The 19,408-nt window shown below is 42.3% G+C and overlaps 1 protein-coding gene across 2 annotated transcripts; it reads right to left on the bottom strand.

The window, feature by feature from the left end:
- Window positions 1-325: 325 nt before the first annotated feature.
- Window positions 326-17,590, bottom strand: ube2h (ubiquitin-conjugating enzyme E2H). Of its 2 annotated transcripts, XM_080492128.1 has the most exons (7): window positions 17,304-17,590; window positions 4,769-4,845; window positions 3,812-3,886; window positions 3,680-3,719; window positions 2,608-2,660; window positions 956-1,084; window positions 326-826 (listed from the first exon to the last, which is right to left on the bottom strand). In XM_080492128.1, exons 1-7 carry the CDS (start codon window positions 17,354-17,356, stop codon window positions 702-704), a joined length of 552 nt encoding a protein of 183 aa, XP_080348254.1. In that variant the 5' UTR covers window positions 17,357-17,590; the 3' UTR covers window positions 326-701. The 2 variants fall into 2 exon arrangements, with proteins under 2 accessions (XP_080348254.1, XP_080348255.1); XM_080492129.1 differs by lacking the exons at window positions 4,769-4,845; window positions 17,304-17,590 and adding an exon at window positions 3,982-3,990 and having other exon boundaries at window positions 555-826.
- Between the last annotated feature and the right edge of the window lie 1,818 nt (window positions 17,591-19,408).

Below are 19,408 nucleotides of genomic sequence, written 5' to 3'. Positions count from 1 at the left end.
GTTTTGGGCAATGCACACAAAGATCAACAAGAGTAACAAAACGTAACGTAACAGCCAAACACAGTATCCAAACTTAATAATATGTGTTTCTGGACAAAATCCCAGGTTGACATCTGTGTGTGTGTGTGTCTGCGTGTGTGTGTGTGTGTGTGTGTGTGTGTGTGTGTGTGTGTGTGTGTGTGTGTGTGTGTGTGTGTGTGTGTGTGTGTGTGTGTGTGTGTGTGTGTGTGTGTTAAAGAGACTGCTGTGACGAGCGTGGCGGCGTGGCGAGCGGCTCCACAGTGGGTGCGACCGACGGGAGAAAGAAAAGAAAGGTCATTGGGGTCACGAGGAAAAGGTTGTGGTTTATGAAGTGAGAGCGGAGCAGAGGAGTCAAGGTGTGCACAGAGGAGAATTTTCTTTTCAAATGACGCACTGAACAAATGCGCGGACGACAGCCGGGGGATTGCGAACGCAACCTGTGTGGGGAGGAACGGCTACAGAACGGGGGGGGCGGGGGAGGGGAGGGGTGTCTGTCAAACACACCAAAGGCTAGATATCCATAAAAATCCTTGTTTAGTAGTAATAATAATAATAATAATAAAAAAATCAACTTGTTTAAATATGAATATTATAAGTCTGCTTTCTCATGGTTAGGAAATCAAATATAGTCTCTGTGGGGGTTAAAGGAGGGTGTGGGGCGGGGGGAGCTCCTCCTATTACTACAACTCCATGTCTTGGGCCTCGTCTTCTGAGAAGTCGGACATGGAGCTTTCGGACGAAGAGTCGCCGGCTCCCTCCTCCTGCTCCTTCAGAGCCTCCTCTGTTGCATATTTCTGGATGTACTCTGGAAGGGACGGAAAGACAAAACGAGAGACTGTAAGAAAGAGGCGAGGGGAAAACAGCCACGAGAAACATCTTCTCCCGGCGGCGGCGGCCCGATCGAATCCCAGCATGCTCTCCAAGAACGCCGCACCTTTTATTTTCTGCTTGTACTCCTCTGGCCGGTGGAGGTACATGGCTGCTGCGTCTCCATTCAGGGGGTCGATGGGGTTTGGGTAGGCCAGCAGTTGGGGCAGGAACGACTCAAAGATGTTGGTCAGGTCTGAGGAGGAGGAAGGGAAAACAAGCCATCATCACTTGACAGCTCGGATAATTAGGTGACGTGGAAAAAGTACAGTTGGCTTGTGGGTTCAGTACTCAAAGTAGGAGAATAATAAAGAGCGGGCTGAGTAACCTTCGGTCATACAGCTGGTCGTTCCCCCAGTCGAAGGTAAGTAAACACCCTGTGTTTTAAACCTCAAAGTTCTTCTCAAAGTCAAAAATTAATCTGATTCCAGGAAGGGGAAATATTTTTCAAGAGTTGCTCGAACACAAACACAATCATTATCCCAAAAGATTCATGTGAGGCTCCAACTCCTCTGATATAAACCTGATGTGTCACCATCACATATGACCACCTACAGGGTGTGTATACTAGTTAACACACTACCAATCATCACTCTCCTAAACCTGGTCAAAGACAGAATTGAAGCAATAATGAAAGATTTGGATTTTAAACACTTTTCTGTTCATTTAGGGGAAATTAAACTCCGTCACACTGGATGTGGGGTTAAAAACAACATGAGCGTATGATATTTTACCAGAGCGGCCAGCAGCATCAAGAGCCGTCTCGGCCTGAGAAGTGACTTTAGTTTATGGAGGTGCTGAAATGTAAACTCTTCATTGCTTCACTCATCTATTCAGCTCTTCCTGCTCACAAGCCGAGACTGCTCATCAGCCTGCAGTACCGTTCACTCCTCCTGGGTGTCGCTGTTGCTTCCACTAATCTAGTCACTTCCTTCTATTGTGCAGGATTATGATGATCAGGAGATTAAATCAGTTGCTTTTGCATCATCTCCGCACAATGAAGGGGGAATTGGTTTGTTCTATTCCATGTTTACCGACTGTCACTATCAAAACACAGTGGAACCCAAAAACAAGCGGGATTGCACACAGACGCGAGCAAAATAACACAGCGTGGGATTCCCAGAGAAAGCCGGTATGATTGAACAAAACACATCCAGACTTTTAAAATCCTAGTTGTTTTTGTTTTTTGTTGTCATTTACAGCTTTGACATTCTCAGTGGGACAGCCAGTCAAAATAAATAGCATGCGGATGAAACATCTGCTGGGTATATCACTGTATAGTCATTTACAGAACTATTTTAGCCCTCTAATGAGGAACTAATAGGGAAAGTAAACCGGCAGAAGGACACGGGGACGCGGGGAGAAGCGGAGACGCGGTGAGAAAGCACAAACGCCGCCATGCTCGGTATGCATGCATGTTTCTCACAGCTGCCAGACGGCAAATCCTTCCCGTCGAAGGTGAACGTTGTCCGACCTTGCTGGGTGAGGTTATCACCTCGTTAGTGTTCACTTTTTCCCCTCAGTGAGTAGATTAAGCGCCAACAGCGCCCCACTGTCTGGTGTGCCCACACTAACAAGCAGCCAGCCGCTCTTTTTTTTTCTTTTTCTTTCTCTCTCCTGCTGCTGATGGCACTTCGTCAAGCTCTTCACACATAATCACACAACCACTGAGAGGGGGGGGGGGGGGGGCGTAATTTAGACTAATGTGTATCCACTCACCATAAAGGGCTGTCCATGTCTGGTTGATGACATCTAAGCACACCGTCCCTGACCTGCGAAACCAAGAAGGAAAGAAAAGACCAAAATGAGGAGATTTAAAAGGTTCAACAACAGGTGCGGTTGTCACTCTCCAAATAATCTCATCAGCATGAGACTTTAGAGGTACGCTAATATTGTCATGTGACACTTTCAAGAATAAAATCTAACAGAAGGACAAACTGTCAAAATGTCATTCGATTTGCTGAAGGTCTGAAGGCTGCTAGTTCGAGTCCAGCGGTGTAAAGGGTTAGTCTACAGCCCAGCATGAACGAAAAAGGTAGATTAAATAATAAAGGCGACAGAAACTGGAGAATCAACCGAGAAACAAACTTTAAAAGAAAGTCTGAAAAACTGGAAGACTCACTACATCCTGCTCATGTACCAAAGTGGCATCATTCCAATTAGACTTACTAAACCTTTAATTTGTTAAATATGACGAGGAATTGTGCGGGAGCATAGATTGTTATGTATATGATTTAACAATAGATTTATTCATAATGATCCTTACACATGATTTATTTGTTCTTCATTTTTTCTTGAAATGTTTCCGTATGAACAGACCTGCCCATAGTTAACACAAAACTTCACACTGAGTCATTTTCCCCTCGTAATGTACGACTTTCTGACCAAATGGCTCTTATGGCTGTACAGACACTGGATTGTCGCACTTAGGGTGAAGACATATATCTAGAAATTGGCGTATCGATTACTTTGCAAGCCAAGGTGAAATATTCTAACTGCGTCAATCTATGGAGCATGTTATCGTTGCCTAAAAAGAGTTTTTACAGAGAAAATTGATAAAGTGGACATACTGCATTCAATGGAAAAAGACTTATTCTAATATTGTTTTAGGTTGAAAATCTTCTTAATGGACTCAAAGAAGCAAAGAGTATATAGAGTATACATAATAGAACAAAAGGAAAATTGATATATATATATATCTTTTTTTAAATCAATGCACTATGAGCTTCAATAAACAATTCTTCATATGACTGTTATCAAACAACAAAGATAGTAATTATGCTGCACTTACGCTTCATCAATGTTCGGATGAAAAATCTTGTTCATGAATCCTGGAAAAGTGACGTAGAAACGGGGGAAGAGTGAAAGAAAGTAAAACACTGAAACACCGACTTTTGATTGTGCGTGTGAAGAGACGTCCTACCTATTGATGGCGATTTGAAAGGGTATTTATCAGGAAGATCTACTCGCACTTTCCACACGCCTCCCTCGTATGGCGCTGTACACGGGAAGAGGACAAAACACACAGTGAGGGGAACGCCGTGGATCACCAGAGTTTTTCATCACATTCCACCCCCCCCAAAAAAACTTTACCAAGCCGCAAACTTCTCCTCTCTGCGCCGTGTTATGCACTAATGTGTTTCAGCCCAGGAAGATTCTTCGCCTCCAAATAAGCCCAGATAATACACCGACATCAAAGAGGAAGAGGCTGAGTTTCTGCGAGTGTGCGGGTGCTCTCCCAGAATAGCTGTGTGTAACAGGACCCTCATGTGCTGATCTGAATCTGAACAGCACAGAGATGACTGGATGAACGGCGCCCGCCCGCACGCGCACACACACGTTATTAGTTTTAGGTTCATGACATCACAAACGGGGTCAAACACACACACTTCCCCTCTCAACTGATGCAGCGGTTTTAGTTTGACAGATGCGAGCAGCGTACGAAAGAAGTATTTCCTGCTTATGAGGCCACTCTCCTCCTCTTCTTCCTCCTCCTCCTCCTCCTCCTCATTCCCCTAAAGCCCCGCTCCTCTCTCTTCCACACTTAGTGACCTCAGGTCTGGTTTCAATCCGTTTTACTTTCCTGGCCCGCAGTGGTGAACCACTCTTTATGCTCCTAACAAGAGAATGACTGATGTTCCTTGAGACGACGTCACACTGTCTGCCTCATGCTCTGTTTGGAGTTTTTAACAGCAACTGTGATTACACATTCAGCTCAAGATGTACTGAGTGTTTGGCCAGAGAAGGTAAACGTAACAGGACAGCAGTGGAGTAGCAAAAAAATAAAAAATACAACAAATGTTGGAAACAGAATGAGTTTCAAGTCTAAACACACATTCATTTTATCATCTTAAATATCGAGGAAAAGTGAGACACTTACTTCCTTGTGGGCCGAAAAACTTCACTACAAATTCATTGAGTCCACTGAGGATGGTGACTTCATGCTTGCTCTCGATGCTGCGAGGCTGTTAAGGAGGATAGCTTCCCACACACACACAAACAAACAAACAAATGCAGGCTTGAGGGACTCACTTTTCTAAATTCAGGGTCAATTAAAATCTGACTTTCCAAATCGACATCGACAGTTGTTGTTTCCTGTACAACACATCGTCATCACATGCTGTAAGAAAGACTAGGACACAATAAAGAGTCTTGACCGTCTCCCTTCCTGCTACACATAAATTTGATTATTTTTTTTTTTGAATCACCACGTTTAAGAAGACTAAAGAGAGGGATTATAGTTTCTGACACATAATGGAAACAAATCAATGCAGGAGAATTACGCTCAGATTCGGCTCTGACCCCTAGTCTGATAGATTTGTGTGACACTGTCCTTCTACATAATGAACACCCACACGGGATGAGGAGCGTTCAGCCAACACCGAAGATCTCCCTCTGATTCTTCAAGACTATGTTGTCGCCAATACTGCAGACAAATTCCAATGCGGGAGCAACATTTCTGTTTTATTTATGACTGTGTGCTGCAATTGAATCTAACCACATCCAGGTAAATAAGCATGGCGTATGAAGATTTGATAAATATTCAACCCTACTGAGTATTCATTGAAATAAATAATATAATTGAGACATCCTGATGCAATGTGAGTAGTTAGTGGTTACTCTAAGCCTTGCTCAGGGACCCACAGAGGTGAGCAGTAAGATTTGAACCAACAAACTTCTGGTTACAAACTTGCTTGCTTAACGCCTACATCAGAGAAAGGATTTCCTCTTTGTCGACGCACAGTGAAGCGGTAGAGGAAATAAAACTGAAAACAGAAGAGAGACTAAATAATCAAGTAAATATGTGTTAAAAGGTAAAACAGGGGAATGCAGGAGAGACCGAGGCTGCAGCAGAGTGGACAAAAATCACTTTTCCACGCTTCACAGTAGCAGCTGGCTTGTCAATCCTGATTGAGTGTGTATCCCATTAGCGAGTGGCACTGACCCTAAAGGGTTAAATCAAACTGGTGGTTATTTTAGGCTCTGGTTGAGTCTGCTAAGAGCAGACTGAATCCCTGGCTTCAGCAAGGAAATGTGTCATTGTCAGACAGAAGAGGAACCTCTCTGTTCTCGCTCGCGTCGGGACTCGAGGACCCGTTGTGTGACTCGTTTCAAGCAAAGTCCAACGCTAAGCGAATAACCGCTGACATCAGGAGGACGACGCTCATGTGGCGCGCACTCACCCACCAACAGATCCTCCTCCCACTACAGGCCACACGCATTCTGCTGCTCACCGAGTCCTGCCCTTTGTGTAAGGACATCTATGCACGTAACCAACAGCAAAACCACTGGTGTGTGAGTAAATGTGTGTACGACTACACGAGAGAGGGTATGCCGCGGAGGGGGATGGTATGGATTGTGTGCGTTTCGTTATGGAAGACAGCGGTGAGGCATAAAGGGAGAAAACCTACTAATGGGGTTAAATCATCAGAGATTATGCGGCGTACTAATTGAAACTGGCCTCACCCACTTGTATTGAGTGAAATTGTCCTCAAAGAAAGAATTTTACACTAAAACCTTCACAAATGACGTCGACACATCTGTGAAGATCTAGATCGGGCGACAGCACTGTCAATTCATTTTACACTGCGTTGACATGACAAGTTAAAAAGGAAACGGCCCGGGCCTTAATGATGGATAACTGTTCACAGAAGCTCCCTGAGATCATGTGAGAGGAGGAGAGCGAGCAGCTCGTGTTGCACTGAGTGACTTCTGACACACTGGGACACAATTTATGATAATGATGGGAACAAGTTACAGACATACAAGAACAATCACGCGAGTAAATTTATGTGGACTCCAGTTACTACTCCAAACCAGCACAGGGAGAGATACATATTAGAAATACAATCACTGAAATTCTCATTGTTTTGGTAAACATGTTCCAGAAATAATCTTATAATTTTTTTTTTTTTTAAAGAATATTACAACTATATTGACTACATTCTTTTAATATTTTTATCCATAATTATTATCATTCGTTTGGTTGTATTTGCATTAAATATATGATTGTGCTTGAAAGTGTTGACCTCGAGTGTGGAGAGCCCCGGTTCGAATCAGCACAAAGGTCAACAGCCATAAAAATGAATTAAGTCCACAATGCAAGTTGTAATGATTCACTGGGAACCCAGTAGAAAGTAGCAGCCTGATAGATTCTCTCACACCGACTTGAAATTATGGATTTTAAAAATTATCTCATAGCAAACCAGGCAAAAAGCCAAGCTCACACCCTTGGGTACTGGAGGGAACAACAACTGTGACCTCAATTTAAATAATTGCTCGTCGTACCTTAAGTTGTGTCACAAGAAAAGGCCGATCCTAAAACTCTGAAGTCTTTGATGCGGCTCGAGCCCTGGCCCACGTCATCATGACACAGCTCTTAAATCACCGGCCCTTTGTTTCATGATTAGTTCCAAAAGCTCAATCCTTCCACCCAATAATTAACTACGCGTCACTGTCAACAAAGAATCACACTCAAAAGGGAGCCTTCCCACAACAGTTCTTGTATCTGGAGTATCACCACACAAGGCTACTATATAATATAGATGCAGGATGGAGAACGAGTAGTTTAAAAAAAAATTAGCTACAGTAGGTAAATCAATAAAAAAAGAAAGAAAATAAAACTAATTAAAATCAACAGTTTTAATCAAGGCTCTGTATTCCTGGTGCAATGTATCTGTCCATCCCCCCACCTTGGATTAGTATAGATAAGTCATAATCTGTGGACAGCACCCGGTCAATATCCTTTTCCACACATATAATCTGATAAAGAGAACCCAATCAATTCAGAAGAAAAAACACGTGCATCTTCAGACAAGCCAGAGAAAGGCCTGAACTGGAAAAGCAAAAACCATCTCCTGTGCCAGATTCTCCCCTACGAGAACAGAGTGACTTGACTCACTCACACTGCAGAGGAAGAAAAGGTCCTCGAAGAGCTCTCCTCACACTGCCAATTATCCTGTTAAAGCATGCTCCTGGACGAAGGTCAACGTGACTTTGACCCGCCTTTTCTACTTCGTGGAGTACATTTTGGCGCTTCAGTGTATAAATATGCAAAGTAAATAGCATTTACACTCGTGGTCCAGACATTTCTTGTTTTCCTTCTGGCGCACTCGTCCCCGTCTGACCCAGAAACAAATATATCACGTTCAGGGCCCACCTTTTCCAAAGTATGAAAACAAGTCCGATGGAGAATCACAAACACCGTGGCATCAAATCAAACTGTTCTCTCTGGGTCTTTTGCCAGAACCAACAACGTGTAGTTTCAAAGCACTTTTCCTTTCATGATGCAAAGGAGACAGGAAAAGCCCACTTTAACTCGTGGTAGTGATACACACTTCAAAATCCAACAATACGACCTATTTTCTTTATTTTCCCTTTCAAGTAATCATAACGAAAGTCCTAAACATAACTAGAAATATTGGACATTTTTACGACCGGTACTATGAACTATAATAGTTTAGACCTTTTACATCTGACCACCTGCTGACACCTCCAGCTTCAAGTAATCCTTTTAAGGCGCTGGAGGAGCACGGGGATCGTGAATAACAGGAAGTTTCTAGTGAAAGAGACTGTCGAAAAAGTGCTTTTAGAAAGGAGGACCGAGAAGTCGGAGAAAAAGGCAGCAATATCCTGTAAGCCCCCCCCCCCCCCCCCCCCCCCCCCCCCCCGCCCCAAAAGCCAGCAGGAAAGTCAAACATAAAAAAAGAGGGGATAAGGACAGCCAACGTTGCAAAAGGTTTAAAAAGGGAACAAAACAGCATGAGAGTGGCTGAGAAGACATGAAAGCCTGACGCCGAAAGGAAGGCAGTGTGGAAAGGTGATGCAAAGAAAGCTCAACCCGGGGAGAGCTGATCAACACTGAAGGCTGATCTGAGTTTCTGAATCCGACGACTCCGCGAGAGTTTATGTCAGAGTAGATGATAGTCAATCTAGATATAAAGTTAATTGAACATATCAACCTTTGCAGGAGGTTTTTCATTTTCAAATGGCCATAAAGTGAGACTTCCCAGGAAATCTCAGGCTAATGTTGCGTTAAAGCAGGGGTGTCACACATACAACCTGCCAGAGGGTTCATTCAGAGACGAAAACTAACTTTTTAGGAAGAACGAGAGAGAGTGGTAGACATTACATATAAAACCAAGCTAAGAAAGCAGATTTCAAAGTTTTCAAACTTGCTGCAAACAAAGTAGCATTGGCATCAAAGCCGTGTTGCGACGGTGAATTTGTAAAAACAAACATCGATTTGGACACGTGCCTGTATTTTCAAGCATCACTGAAATTTGCTTAATGTGAACGTTCTTACTTTCTTTCAACGAGTTCTGAATGTTTATGGTTCTGTCAAAATGTAGACTAAAAAAAAGACAAAATCCAAGAGATCAGTGACGCCAAACTGTTGTACTGCGAGTGATGCCCTGAGAGTTGAGAGGTTTTTGTCAACATGAGTCTGAAAATAAACGCTGTGGCGGATACTATAAGAGCTCAGATATAGAGAGGGATTTAACAGCCATCTATGTTGACTGTAAAATAAATCCAAATGAAAATTGAAACCGAGATATTTTCAAAAATGGCCTGATGACCAAATTGAAGGTATTTTTCTTAAAAATTCAACTTGTTTAGGTTCAATGTTACTCATGACTGTAATAATGATTAACATCAGGATTTATTAATCCATCTTTTTCGATCTCACTCCAGATCAAACTGGACGCGCCCCTGAACTAAAAATGAGTGTGACACTCCTGCTAGACACGATTCACACAAGCTCAGATAAGGTGAACATGCAAGACCATAACTTAAACGGAGAGCAACATATTGACGAGCACATATTTGTGTTGTACCGAGCAACTTCATTCTCGCTTTCCGTCTCTCTTGCACGCAAATCATAACGACAATGTACAATCAAAGGCCTTGCAGATGAAAGGCAGGAAATATAGCAGCAGTTATCCTCTGGGTGTACGACTTCCTCCAACGTATGCAAATATAACCCGCCAGCAGAAATGAAAAATGATCAGATTCATTACTTTCAGAAGTTGGAATACGAAAACAATTACCCATGTTTAAGGGAGAATCTGAGTTTAAGAAGGTTAGCCTGGGTGAAATCTCTTGGAGCCTCCACCTTTATCTATACATGTGCAATGCTCCTTCTAAAGTCCAATCCTGTGCTTAAACGTGGCTGTTTGTGCATTCAACTTTGTATGTATTAGTGCGCTGCACCGAGCCAAGCGGGATTACTGTGTGACCTCCACTCCACTCTGCTCTGCTGCCTGAAAACAGAGGCAGCTAGTGTAGCACAGCAACCATCCTGCCACAGCAGGCACGGCCAGTGATAGGCAGAGTGTTGCTGCGGCAAGTGTGATTTAATCAGCTCCACACCAAACAAACATCGCTCTTCCCTGCAGTCATCACCAGCACAACCTCGCTGACCCACTCCTTCAATCGATGATTCTCACACTCTCACGAAGTCCCCTTTCCTTTATTGCCCCTTAAGAAAGACTCAGCTAATTTTAATGTCAATTTAGAGCCTGGCTAAACCATTTCTCTCATCAAAACCCCCTTGAAACCATCTTCAAACCATGCCACCGTGGTCAGATAATCTGGTGAGCTAAATGGGAATGAAAATGAGAATGAACCCCAAGATAAGCAAGCAACTGCAATATCCTCTGAATACAGTTAGCGCAATATATTTTTAGTCACAGTGATATGACAGCAAGTATCGTTGATTTTAGTATTTTATCTCCAAGATTAAAATAAACTAGACTGGATCACATCCTGATGCAAGTTCCATCATAAGACACTGATTACAGAGATTATTGTAGGTTTACGAGTGGTAAGCTTTGGTGAAACCACATTACAGGTTACAGCATGTTTTTGTTGTTGCATTTACTTACAAACTGAACTAGTGAATACAACTTAAGCAGATGAAACTCCTGCATAAGTCATATCTTCTTATTTTCCCACTTTTCATTGCGCAACAAAGCAATAAGTGTTTAATGCCGACATGTTGTGGGTCTTGTGAGAAGTAGTTCCCGTTACAAGAGTGCAAAACCACGAGATGATTAAAATGTTGACTATCATCTCGAGTGCAGCGTTGTGGAAGCCGGCCGGGTTTAAACCGTCTGTTCTTGAAGCACCCAGCTCCTTCTGACACGTTAGGCGTCTGCATACTGATGCAGGGCCAGCGTGTGCGGTCTGTGCAAAAAAGAAATCTTGCAGCGGGGTTTTACATATCAATAGACATATGGCCCCACAGGCCCAACTCACTGGAATCCACGTGTAAACGTCTGGTAGCTCTGAAGTGCTGCACTCAATGGAAGGTGGATAGGAAGTAAATGACCTGAATAACTTGGTTTTCGTTTCTGCTTTGTTCACGTTTAACATGTTAGAAAAGGCTCCTGATTGTCACTAACTGTGGGAGTTAATTAAAAAGATGAATATCAATCTTTTTTCTTTTTATTTTTTAAACAGTGTAAAATGCATAATCTGTGCACATTTTTATCAGCTGTATAGCATTTCTACTCGATGGATGATCTTTTCTAAAGCTAAGGAATAATAATAAAAATGTCTTCTTTTATAAAATATACCATAAAAATGCATGAGATGAAAACTCCTGCTTAGAACTCAAAATATTAATCGTTTTGTGATGCAGATTTGGTCTCTTTTCCATGTGCGCCTCGATATATTGATGGCTACCTCCCAGCGTGAGAGCTGACAGGGCGCAGAACTGAACGAGCTAAGTTCTTTGTCTTCGCTGGTGAGGGATGAGAGCCCACCCACTGCAATCAAATGCGAATCCTTCAGCTGCTCCTCCTCTCAGCCTTTTCACTAAATCAACAGTCTATTTACAGCAGAAGCACAGAGGTCCCGATGTGTATGCGCATGCGACTGGGTCCGCGTGCGTGTACGTACAAACGATAAGATCATTAATGAACAGAAAACTGTGCCAGCGCAGGAGAGACAGCGGCCTGAATCTGAAACAACCGTCTAATGAGCAAATCTGACAGATGACTAGATTTGCTGTCATTTGTAGAGACCAAAAAACAACAACAAAAAAACTAACAAACAAACCAACCCACAAACCAAAATGTCAACAGACTTGTTGGGGAGGCCACTAACCTGACATGGGGGGAGATGGAGGAAAAGCACATCTACTTTTATCAACTATTCACAGACAAGAAATGCACAGCAGCAGATTAGCTGATAAAAACCGAGCTAAGGGTGTGGATAGGAAGGGTTGCACTTTTTTTGATAAGTCCCCTTTTTTTTTTTTTTTTTTTTTTACTTTACACATGGACAGTTTCAATGCAAACAAAGCATCAGGTTGTTTGGCAAACAGACTCAGTGTCACTGTCCCATATGACCAAACGCCTCTCCACCTCATGGTCATTCCTTCGATTTTCCACATTAAAGCACTTGTGCACGTGAGTGGCAGAGGCAGGCTGAGCTCCCTGGTGCCAGAAAGAAAAAAAAAAAATTCATGCAAAACAAAGAAAGGAACTTCAGTCCATCTGTTTTTCTAAGGGAGCTCAGCCATGCGTGCAGGAAGCTTCAATGTTTGCACTGTGGGATTAACAGTGAGGGCCTCAAATCTCCTACTGTCAAGGATGCCTTGCTCCCGGACCCCAAAAACAGGACTGTCAATCAGGATGGGGGGGGGGGGGGGGACAAGAAGGAGCCTTGTCCACAATTGACCAAGCAGCTCTGTGCTGGCTCAAAGGTAATTCAATGAAGATTTATTTCTTAACATACCTGCCACAGACACAGGCAAACGCACACCGAATGCAGACAAAGGGAAGTCGAACCCGTCACACAGCCGTGCTTTCAGACCAGACAACAAGAGATCCTTGAGATTGGGAGTGAACAGACGACTCTCAGTCAGAAGGACAAAAGATCTAAGAGTCCCGGTGCCAAAAAATGTTCCCTACTTTTGGAACATGTAGTCTTGTCAGAATCAGCAGGAAGATGGTCCAAGATATGTCCAGTCACAGTTCAACACATGAACCTCCACAGAAGAATAGGAATTCAATTGTCGTGCAATATTTTCAGCCTGTCCATGCATTGTTCTTCCCTTAAGAGGACAAGTGAGGTCCTTATAACAATTAACATTGATAATTAAACAGTAGCACTGAACAGTCAGGTAAATACCCAAACACACAAAGGAAGATACAACTGTGATTGACACAGAATGGGGATTTACCTCTGATTCTGTCAAACAAATTAATAAATCTGAAAAATGTGCTTTTTGTTTTTTAGTTTATTTACATTGATTTATTTGTAACCTTCTTTGGTTCAAAATTGACAAAGCATGTTATCAATTTATGCAATTACGTCAGCAAAGCAGACGTCCCCTAGCTCTCGTCATGGAGTCATTATCCAATGTTCATCGAATCAGTCGTTTGGTCAGGAAAGGGCAGAAAATTGCTGGTTCCTTCCCTACAGTAATGGTCTAGTTTGTTCATCCCTCCCATAATAGCGCCGAGTGCAGATTAGCTGCCCGTGACATGGTCTGACACAGCAGCGGGGAGGTGGAGGTCACAGGGGCTCCTGTAAACGGGGACACAAAAGACCCCACTGCTGATGCTGTCCGGATGTCATGTCAAAAGGGCACAATGGGGGCAAAACGCTAAGCGAGGAGCAGCTAAAGCTCAGGATTTGGTATTCCAGATGGATGTGGTGGGGACGACAGTTCAAAAAAGAAAAGAGGAGGTGAACCTTGCCCTAACGAGCCTGCGACTGTGGCGGGTTAATAAATCAGGATTACAAAAAGACCAAGTTTAAGATGCTAGAGGACTCCTGAAGAGGAAACACTAAAGCCAAAATGCTATACATAAGATACATCTACCTACTTACTGAGGTCATTTGAGGGTAAAGCTCAAAATACGTTGATGTTAGGTATCGTGACACATACAGGTACAGAGTAACCACTCCTCAAACCACTCCCAACAACTGACAATAGTGTCGATAATAAAATATAGGATTATTGACTCACCGTCCGACTTTCAAGAAGCAAACGAAAATTACAGCAGAGATTTAAATTGTCATCATGTCCTGAAGTCCCCTCTGATAAATGAGATTCAAATGGGGACAAATGTACAGCTCACGTCCTCAGGATCATGCCGTGATAAACAAAAACATTAATATGGACGAAGGAGAAGCTTCACAAAAAGGGTTATAACACCCTCGAATGAAAACATGGTTTTATCTCAATGGGTGGAAAAAGGTTAAAGACCAAACTAATACCTCCGTATTTAACACATCTAAACTAAATTATCTAAGGGAGAAAACACCACCAGCAACATCCTGCTAAACTGGAACCCCTAACTAGCTCAAGCTTGTGTTGCACTAACTAAATGCCTTAAGGTGAATGTCATGCCTCGCACTTAACAAATCTATATCTCATTTCAATCCTGAATGTTTTTTTAATCCCTGTTCATATTTCAACTCTTAATATTTAGATTCTTCTTGAACTCATTCGTAAATAAACTTTTAGACATTTCAAACAAAAATAGAGATTTTCTTTTCTGCTGCAATTCCATTACATTCACAAGCCAGACACAACAGCTTGTGTAGGCACTCACAAAAGGCTCAGCGCTTTGTAATTTACCTACGCTCAAATTTCAGCAGGATACTGGTTGAAAAGCATATGTAAGGCGAGTAGAGCGAAGATGAATACACGCAAATAATCGCACGGCTTCCTACACAGTATGCGCAGTCAACCCGACACAACAAACTGGATGTAAAGCCCTTTGAAATGACACGCTGTGTAAAGATCCCTTTCCAAGAACACCATGTACCAATATGAAAACAACATGTCCCAACAGCGGCGCAGAAGACCAAATTACCAAAAGTTAGGCAGGTCACAGGAATTGAGGCTCTGTTATGGTGAAGGAATTCAGACTGTCAAGACAAGGACAATAAATAGTGTCTGTTGCCACTTGAGGCTACAACTTTGTAATAAAGTGGTTGCGTGTTCTGGACAGGCCAGGTCAATAAACATGAAACCACACAAGGCAGAAAATACGGCTCAAAGTTAGTAAAACCAAACACGTCACTGAACTCCAAAGAATTGTTGTTACCGACATGTCAGTGTGAAGCAGAGTCTACCATGTATCTGGCTTAAGAAAAAGCTTAAATCCAATGATACTACACTACATGTTGAGGTCATTATGACATTCATTTTCACAAATTCCCCCACGGCCTCCGCTCCAGATTCTCAGCTCTCAGGCAGCCGCAGTAAACTAATGCATGAGGCCACTCAGGAGCTGCTCCTGCGTGACGGCCGGTGTGAGTTTCAGGTTTTGCTTACAGTGGTTTAAAAAAAAAAAAAAAAGGAATGGACCGGGAGCATAGAATAAGATTTCCGCTACTGGCTGTGTGACCTCTTGACACACACATGCACAAAAGTGCCCGGTCAGTAGTAGACCCATGATCTATGTAACCCAACTGTATTTCAACACACAGGACTGTTTCTTAAGTTGATGACCATTGATTTTGCTTGGTATGGCCTAACACACACATACAGATCATTGTGAAGGACCGAGCAGGTGGCACACAACAAACCTGCTCTTGCTTGTCAGTCAAGTCGCTCGAGAATGAGGGGGGGGGGGGGGGGCTGTCAGGGTGTGTGTGTGCACTGCAATCCTCACAAACTCTTGTTCCATCTATTTCGCCACTCTGACACAGCTGCCGCAGCCCATACATGTGAGAAGTCAAGAAGGGGAAGCACAAACCTGCTTAAACAAGCACCGTATTCATCTGTCAAATGTGGAGAAAAAAAATGCCATTGGCATTCCGCCAAAGAACTATAAAATGTGGCTAGAAAAATAACTTTTGGAGTCACAGCTACAGACAAAGAGACTGGTAATATTCACCTCTGTGTGTGATGTTACGTAGCTGGGTGAGTCAGCTGTGTAAGAGGAAGAATCAAGCAACAAAGCCTACACTTTCAAACTTCTACTTTGTTCTCATCTATGTCAAACCTGTCGGAACGACTTCTCCTTGTTTTTAGTTTAATTTTGACCGGCCCACCACTAAACCCATATTTGACTAAGCTTTACTGCCATCCCATCAGCTGTTTTAAGTCCCTCCCTCTTGTGGTTTCCGGCTAGTAACAGGCCACCCAATCATTAAGCTGGCTTGCACTGTGCTGGGACAAAAACACAAGGTACACAACAAAAAACGCTCATACAGTTTTTCCAGAACATTTAACAAGTGGAAATGTGTTGTTATGCCTCACTTTTGGTCTTTCTTTTTTTTTTTTTTTTTAAACAGCTCTCTGTGTTACAGCCTGAGCTTAACTCAACAAATGAATCAGCATTACAAAAGTAAACATGGTGACTACTACTTGGACAACAGAACACACTGGATGGTGCTGAAAAGTTCAAGCTTTTCCACTGCGAAAACAAGCACATGACAGCTGCTGACAACCTCAACAACAACAACAAAAAGCCCTAACATTTTACAAAACAAGTCAAAAATGGCACAAGCTGGCCAAACATGTACATTTGTCTGCACACAGTGAAGTACAGTGAGACACACTGATCAGGTGGCCATTTTGATGTTGAAATTAACCAAGACTAGCTTGCCCAGCTCAGAGACGTTGGAAGGCAACATTTCAACTGGCAGATGCAGAACACAACAACACCACAAACACACACACACACACACACATTTAAATAAACCATTTAAGTGTCGCTACGAGGCGAAGCTGAGCAGATTTCTACACACGCAGCAGCAACGCCAACGTTTTATGAGCAGAACAAAAGACAGCAGCATTTTTAAACGTTATGTAAACAAGCCTCCCGTGTCAACGTGTGGCGAGCGAGTTTCATTCGACTCCCATGAACGAAAAAAACAAAAACAAAAAAAAAAAAACCGAGCTGGACAAAGAAAGAAAACAGTCACAAAGGTGTTTTCCTTTCTTTCCTATTTCAAACACGGCTGCTCGGTCTGTTGGTGGTGCAACAAGATGAGAGACAGTCCTGGTAAAGGAGAATAGCGTCTGCTCGGTGCTTTTTTTTTTTTTTTCTTTCTTTTTTTTTTCCTCCCCTTAAAAATATATATCAATAACAAGTATGACAGCTAACGTTAAACAATATAGTGTCGTGAAAAACGCAGAAAGGAGCCGTGGCCGATCTGATTAGCTAATACAGCTGTCCCGATAAGCGACTGGAAGGAAGGAGGCTCGCAGGACAGAAATAGCTAACACTTGGCTTTGCTAGCAAAATGTTGTTTACACAAAACAGCAGTCATTCACGGCGAAAGCTGCGTCGCTCTCCCTGCTTTAGGTCACCAACACAAACCCAGGCAGTCGAGTTTGCTCGGGTCAGATCGCCCCACAAGCCTCCCCTTCCCAACAGATCAGGACATAGCTGACGAGACAGCGACTGAGACTGTTGTTTATGTTCAGAAAAGGATACAGTTTCACCACATCGGTATCCATTCGCCTTTTACCCGGACTTGGAGACGACATTTTTTTTTTTTTTTTTTGGCTATTTGTCCACCTGCAGAACACCAGTAGGAACGCCGAAAGCCAGTCCCAGAAACGCTAGACAGTCTAGCGGGTGGGGGGGAAAAAGCGGTACTATCCGAAAGTTAACATTGGCGTGCAGAAACGTCTTCCCAGTTGGATGTGCCTCTGTCCTCCGGAGTGTCTGAGCTAACGTTAGGTCTGCTGCTTGCTCGCTGCTGACAACGATCCCTCCGCGGGTGACGTCACATGCGTGCGTCCGACGTCACCGAGCGGCACGTTTCTGTAGTTCTCTTGGGCCTGCCTTGTACCCTATGGACTAAAATTGAGAATTATATAAAACTACTACGATAAAACTTCACATTCACAAATGCAGATAAACCAAATTTTTGTTAAATTCTATATTTAATTAAAAAAACACATTCAAATACTCAGTAACATAAACACAAAAAAAGCTATGAAACTCTCGACATGTTTAAAGAACTATTCAGAAAAGAATAATGAGAACCTCTGCTTCCCTGGTCCCCTTTGTATATATATTCTTTCATTATATACAATTCCGTTAATATGTCATTTCCATTTGTATTTGTTATAGTTACAAACGTTACAAGTACCTGTCATATAGCGTAAGATTAATTGAATGTATTATTTGTGAACACTGTCTGTTAAAGTTGTTTGATTTTGTTGTGTTTGATGTTTGCCCTATTTGGATTTTCCGTATTTGTGCAATAAAGTTCTAAAAAAAAAAGTAAAATCTTGTGCCTGCCTTGACTTTGGTCAACGATAAAATAAATTGCAAAAAAAAAATAAATTGCAAAAAAAATATCAGTTACATAATTTCCTGTGGAATTTTCTAGTTTTATCACTAACATCTTTATTTTCTTAACTTTGTCCACATTCTCAAGTCAGAAAATCAAAAAAAAGAAAAGAACATGAGTTTCTTTATATCAGGGGTGTCAAACTCATTTTTATTCAGGGTCACAAACAACCAAATAACATACTGAGTGGGCTCGACCAGTAAAATATTGCCATAATACATTCATCCATGTTCTGGGGTGCTGGATACACGTGGCCAGGTTTCCAGTCCATGACAGGTAAAACACACACACACACACACACACACACACACACACACACACACACACACACACACACACACACACACACACACACACACACACACACACACACACACACACGAGAACATGCAAATTCCATCCACGAGTTTGTATAATTGAACCCATGATCTTCTTGCTGTGAAGCAAGAGCACTAATGGCCACTTCACCATGTGGCCATTAGTGCCATGTTAACCTTTAAATTTAGAGTTTGTCTTTGTTGTGGTGTGGGGAAGAATTTTTTTTATTTAAATTTGATTTAATTTTATTAAAACCTTCTGGTGTAAAATACAGTGAGATGTTCAAAATAACTTCTATTGAAACTGTTGCATTATGCAGGTTTTTACAAACTCACCCAGACAGCGTGGCTATGAGGCTAATTTGATTGATCTTTCATGGCAGCATCGCCGATATCTTAGCTCGGGTTACATTTGCTTGGTGGGCCGAATTGGAGCCTCTTAAGGGGCAGTTTTGGCCAACGGGCCTTATGTTTGACATCGCTGCTTTATTATACTTCCAAAACAGAAAAAACTGTTCACATTACACATTTTGTATTATTAATGGAATAATTTTTGACAAGAAAATGGGGAAAAAAAGAAAAATTTCAGTTTTGCTTGTATGAATGTATGTATGTATAATCTGTTTATTAAGAAGTAATTGAAGAAATCACATCTGCTACATTGTAAATGTTATGTATTTATATCAAATAATTAATGTTATGTATTGCAACCTCGTTTTCTCCTGATTCATATCCAGCTGTATAAAACTGGTGTGCTTACACTTCACAGGGGCTGTCCACGTGTCCTTTAATCAAACCCAGCTTTTCCATATCAGAAGTATATTAACAGTGTAACATTTGATGATATTGAAATGAAAACACTCTTGCCTCACAGCGAGAATATTCTTGGTTTGAGTCTGGGCTACCTTTCTATGTAGTTT

This window comes from Lipophrys pholis, assembly GCF_963383615.2.
Source record: "Lipophrys pholis genome assembly, chromosome: 22".
Taxonomy (NCBI): Eukaryota; Metazoa; Chordata; class Actinopteri; order Blenniiformes; family Blenniidae; genus Lipophrys; species Lipophrys pholis.
This window is presented reverse-complemented; position numbering and strand designations above follow the sequence as displayed.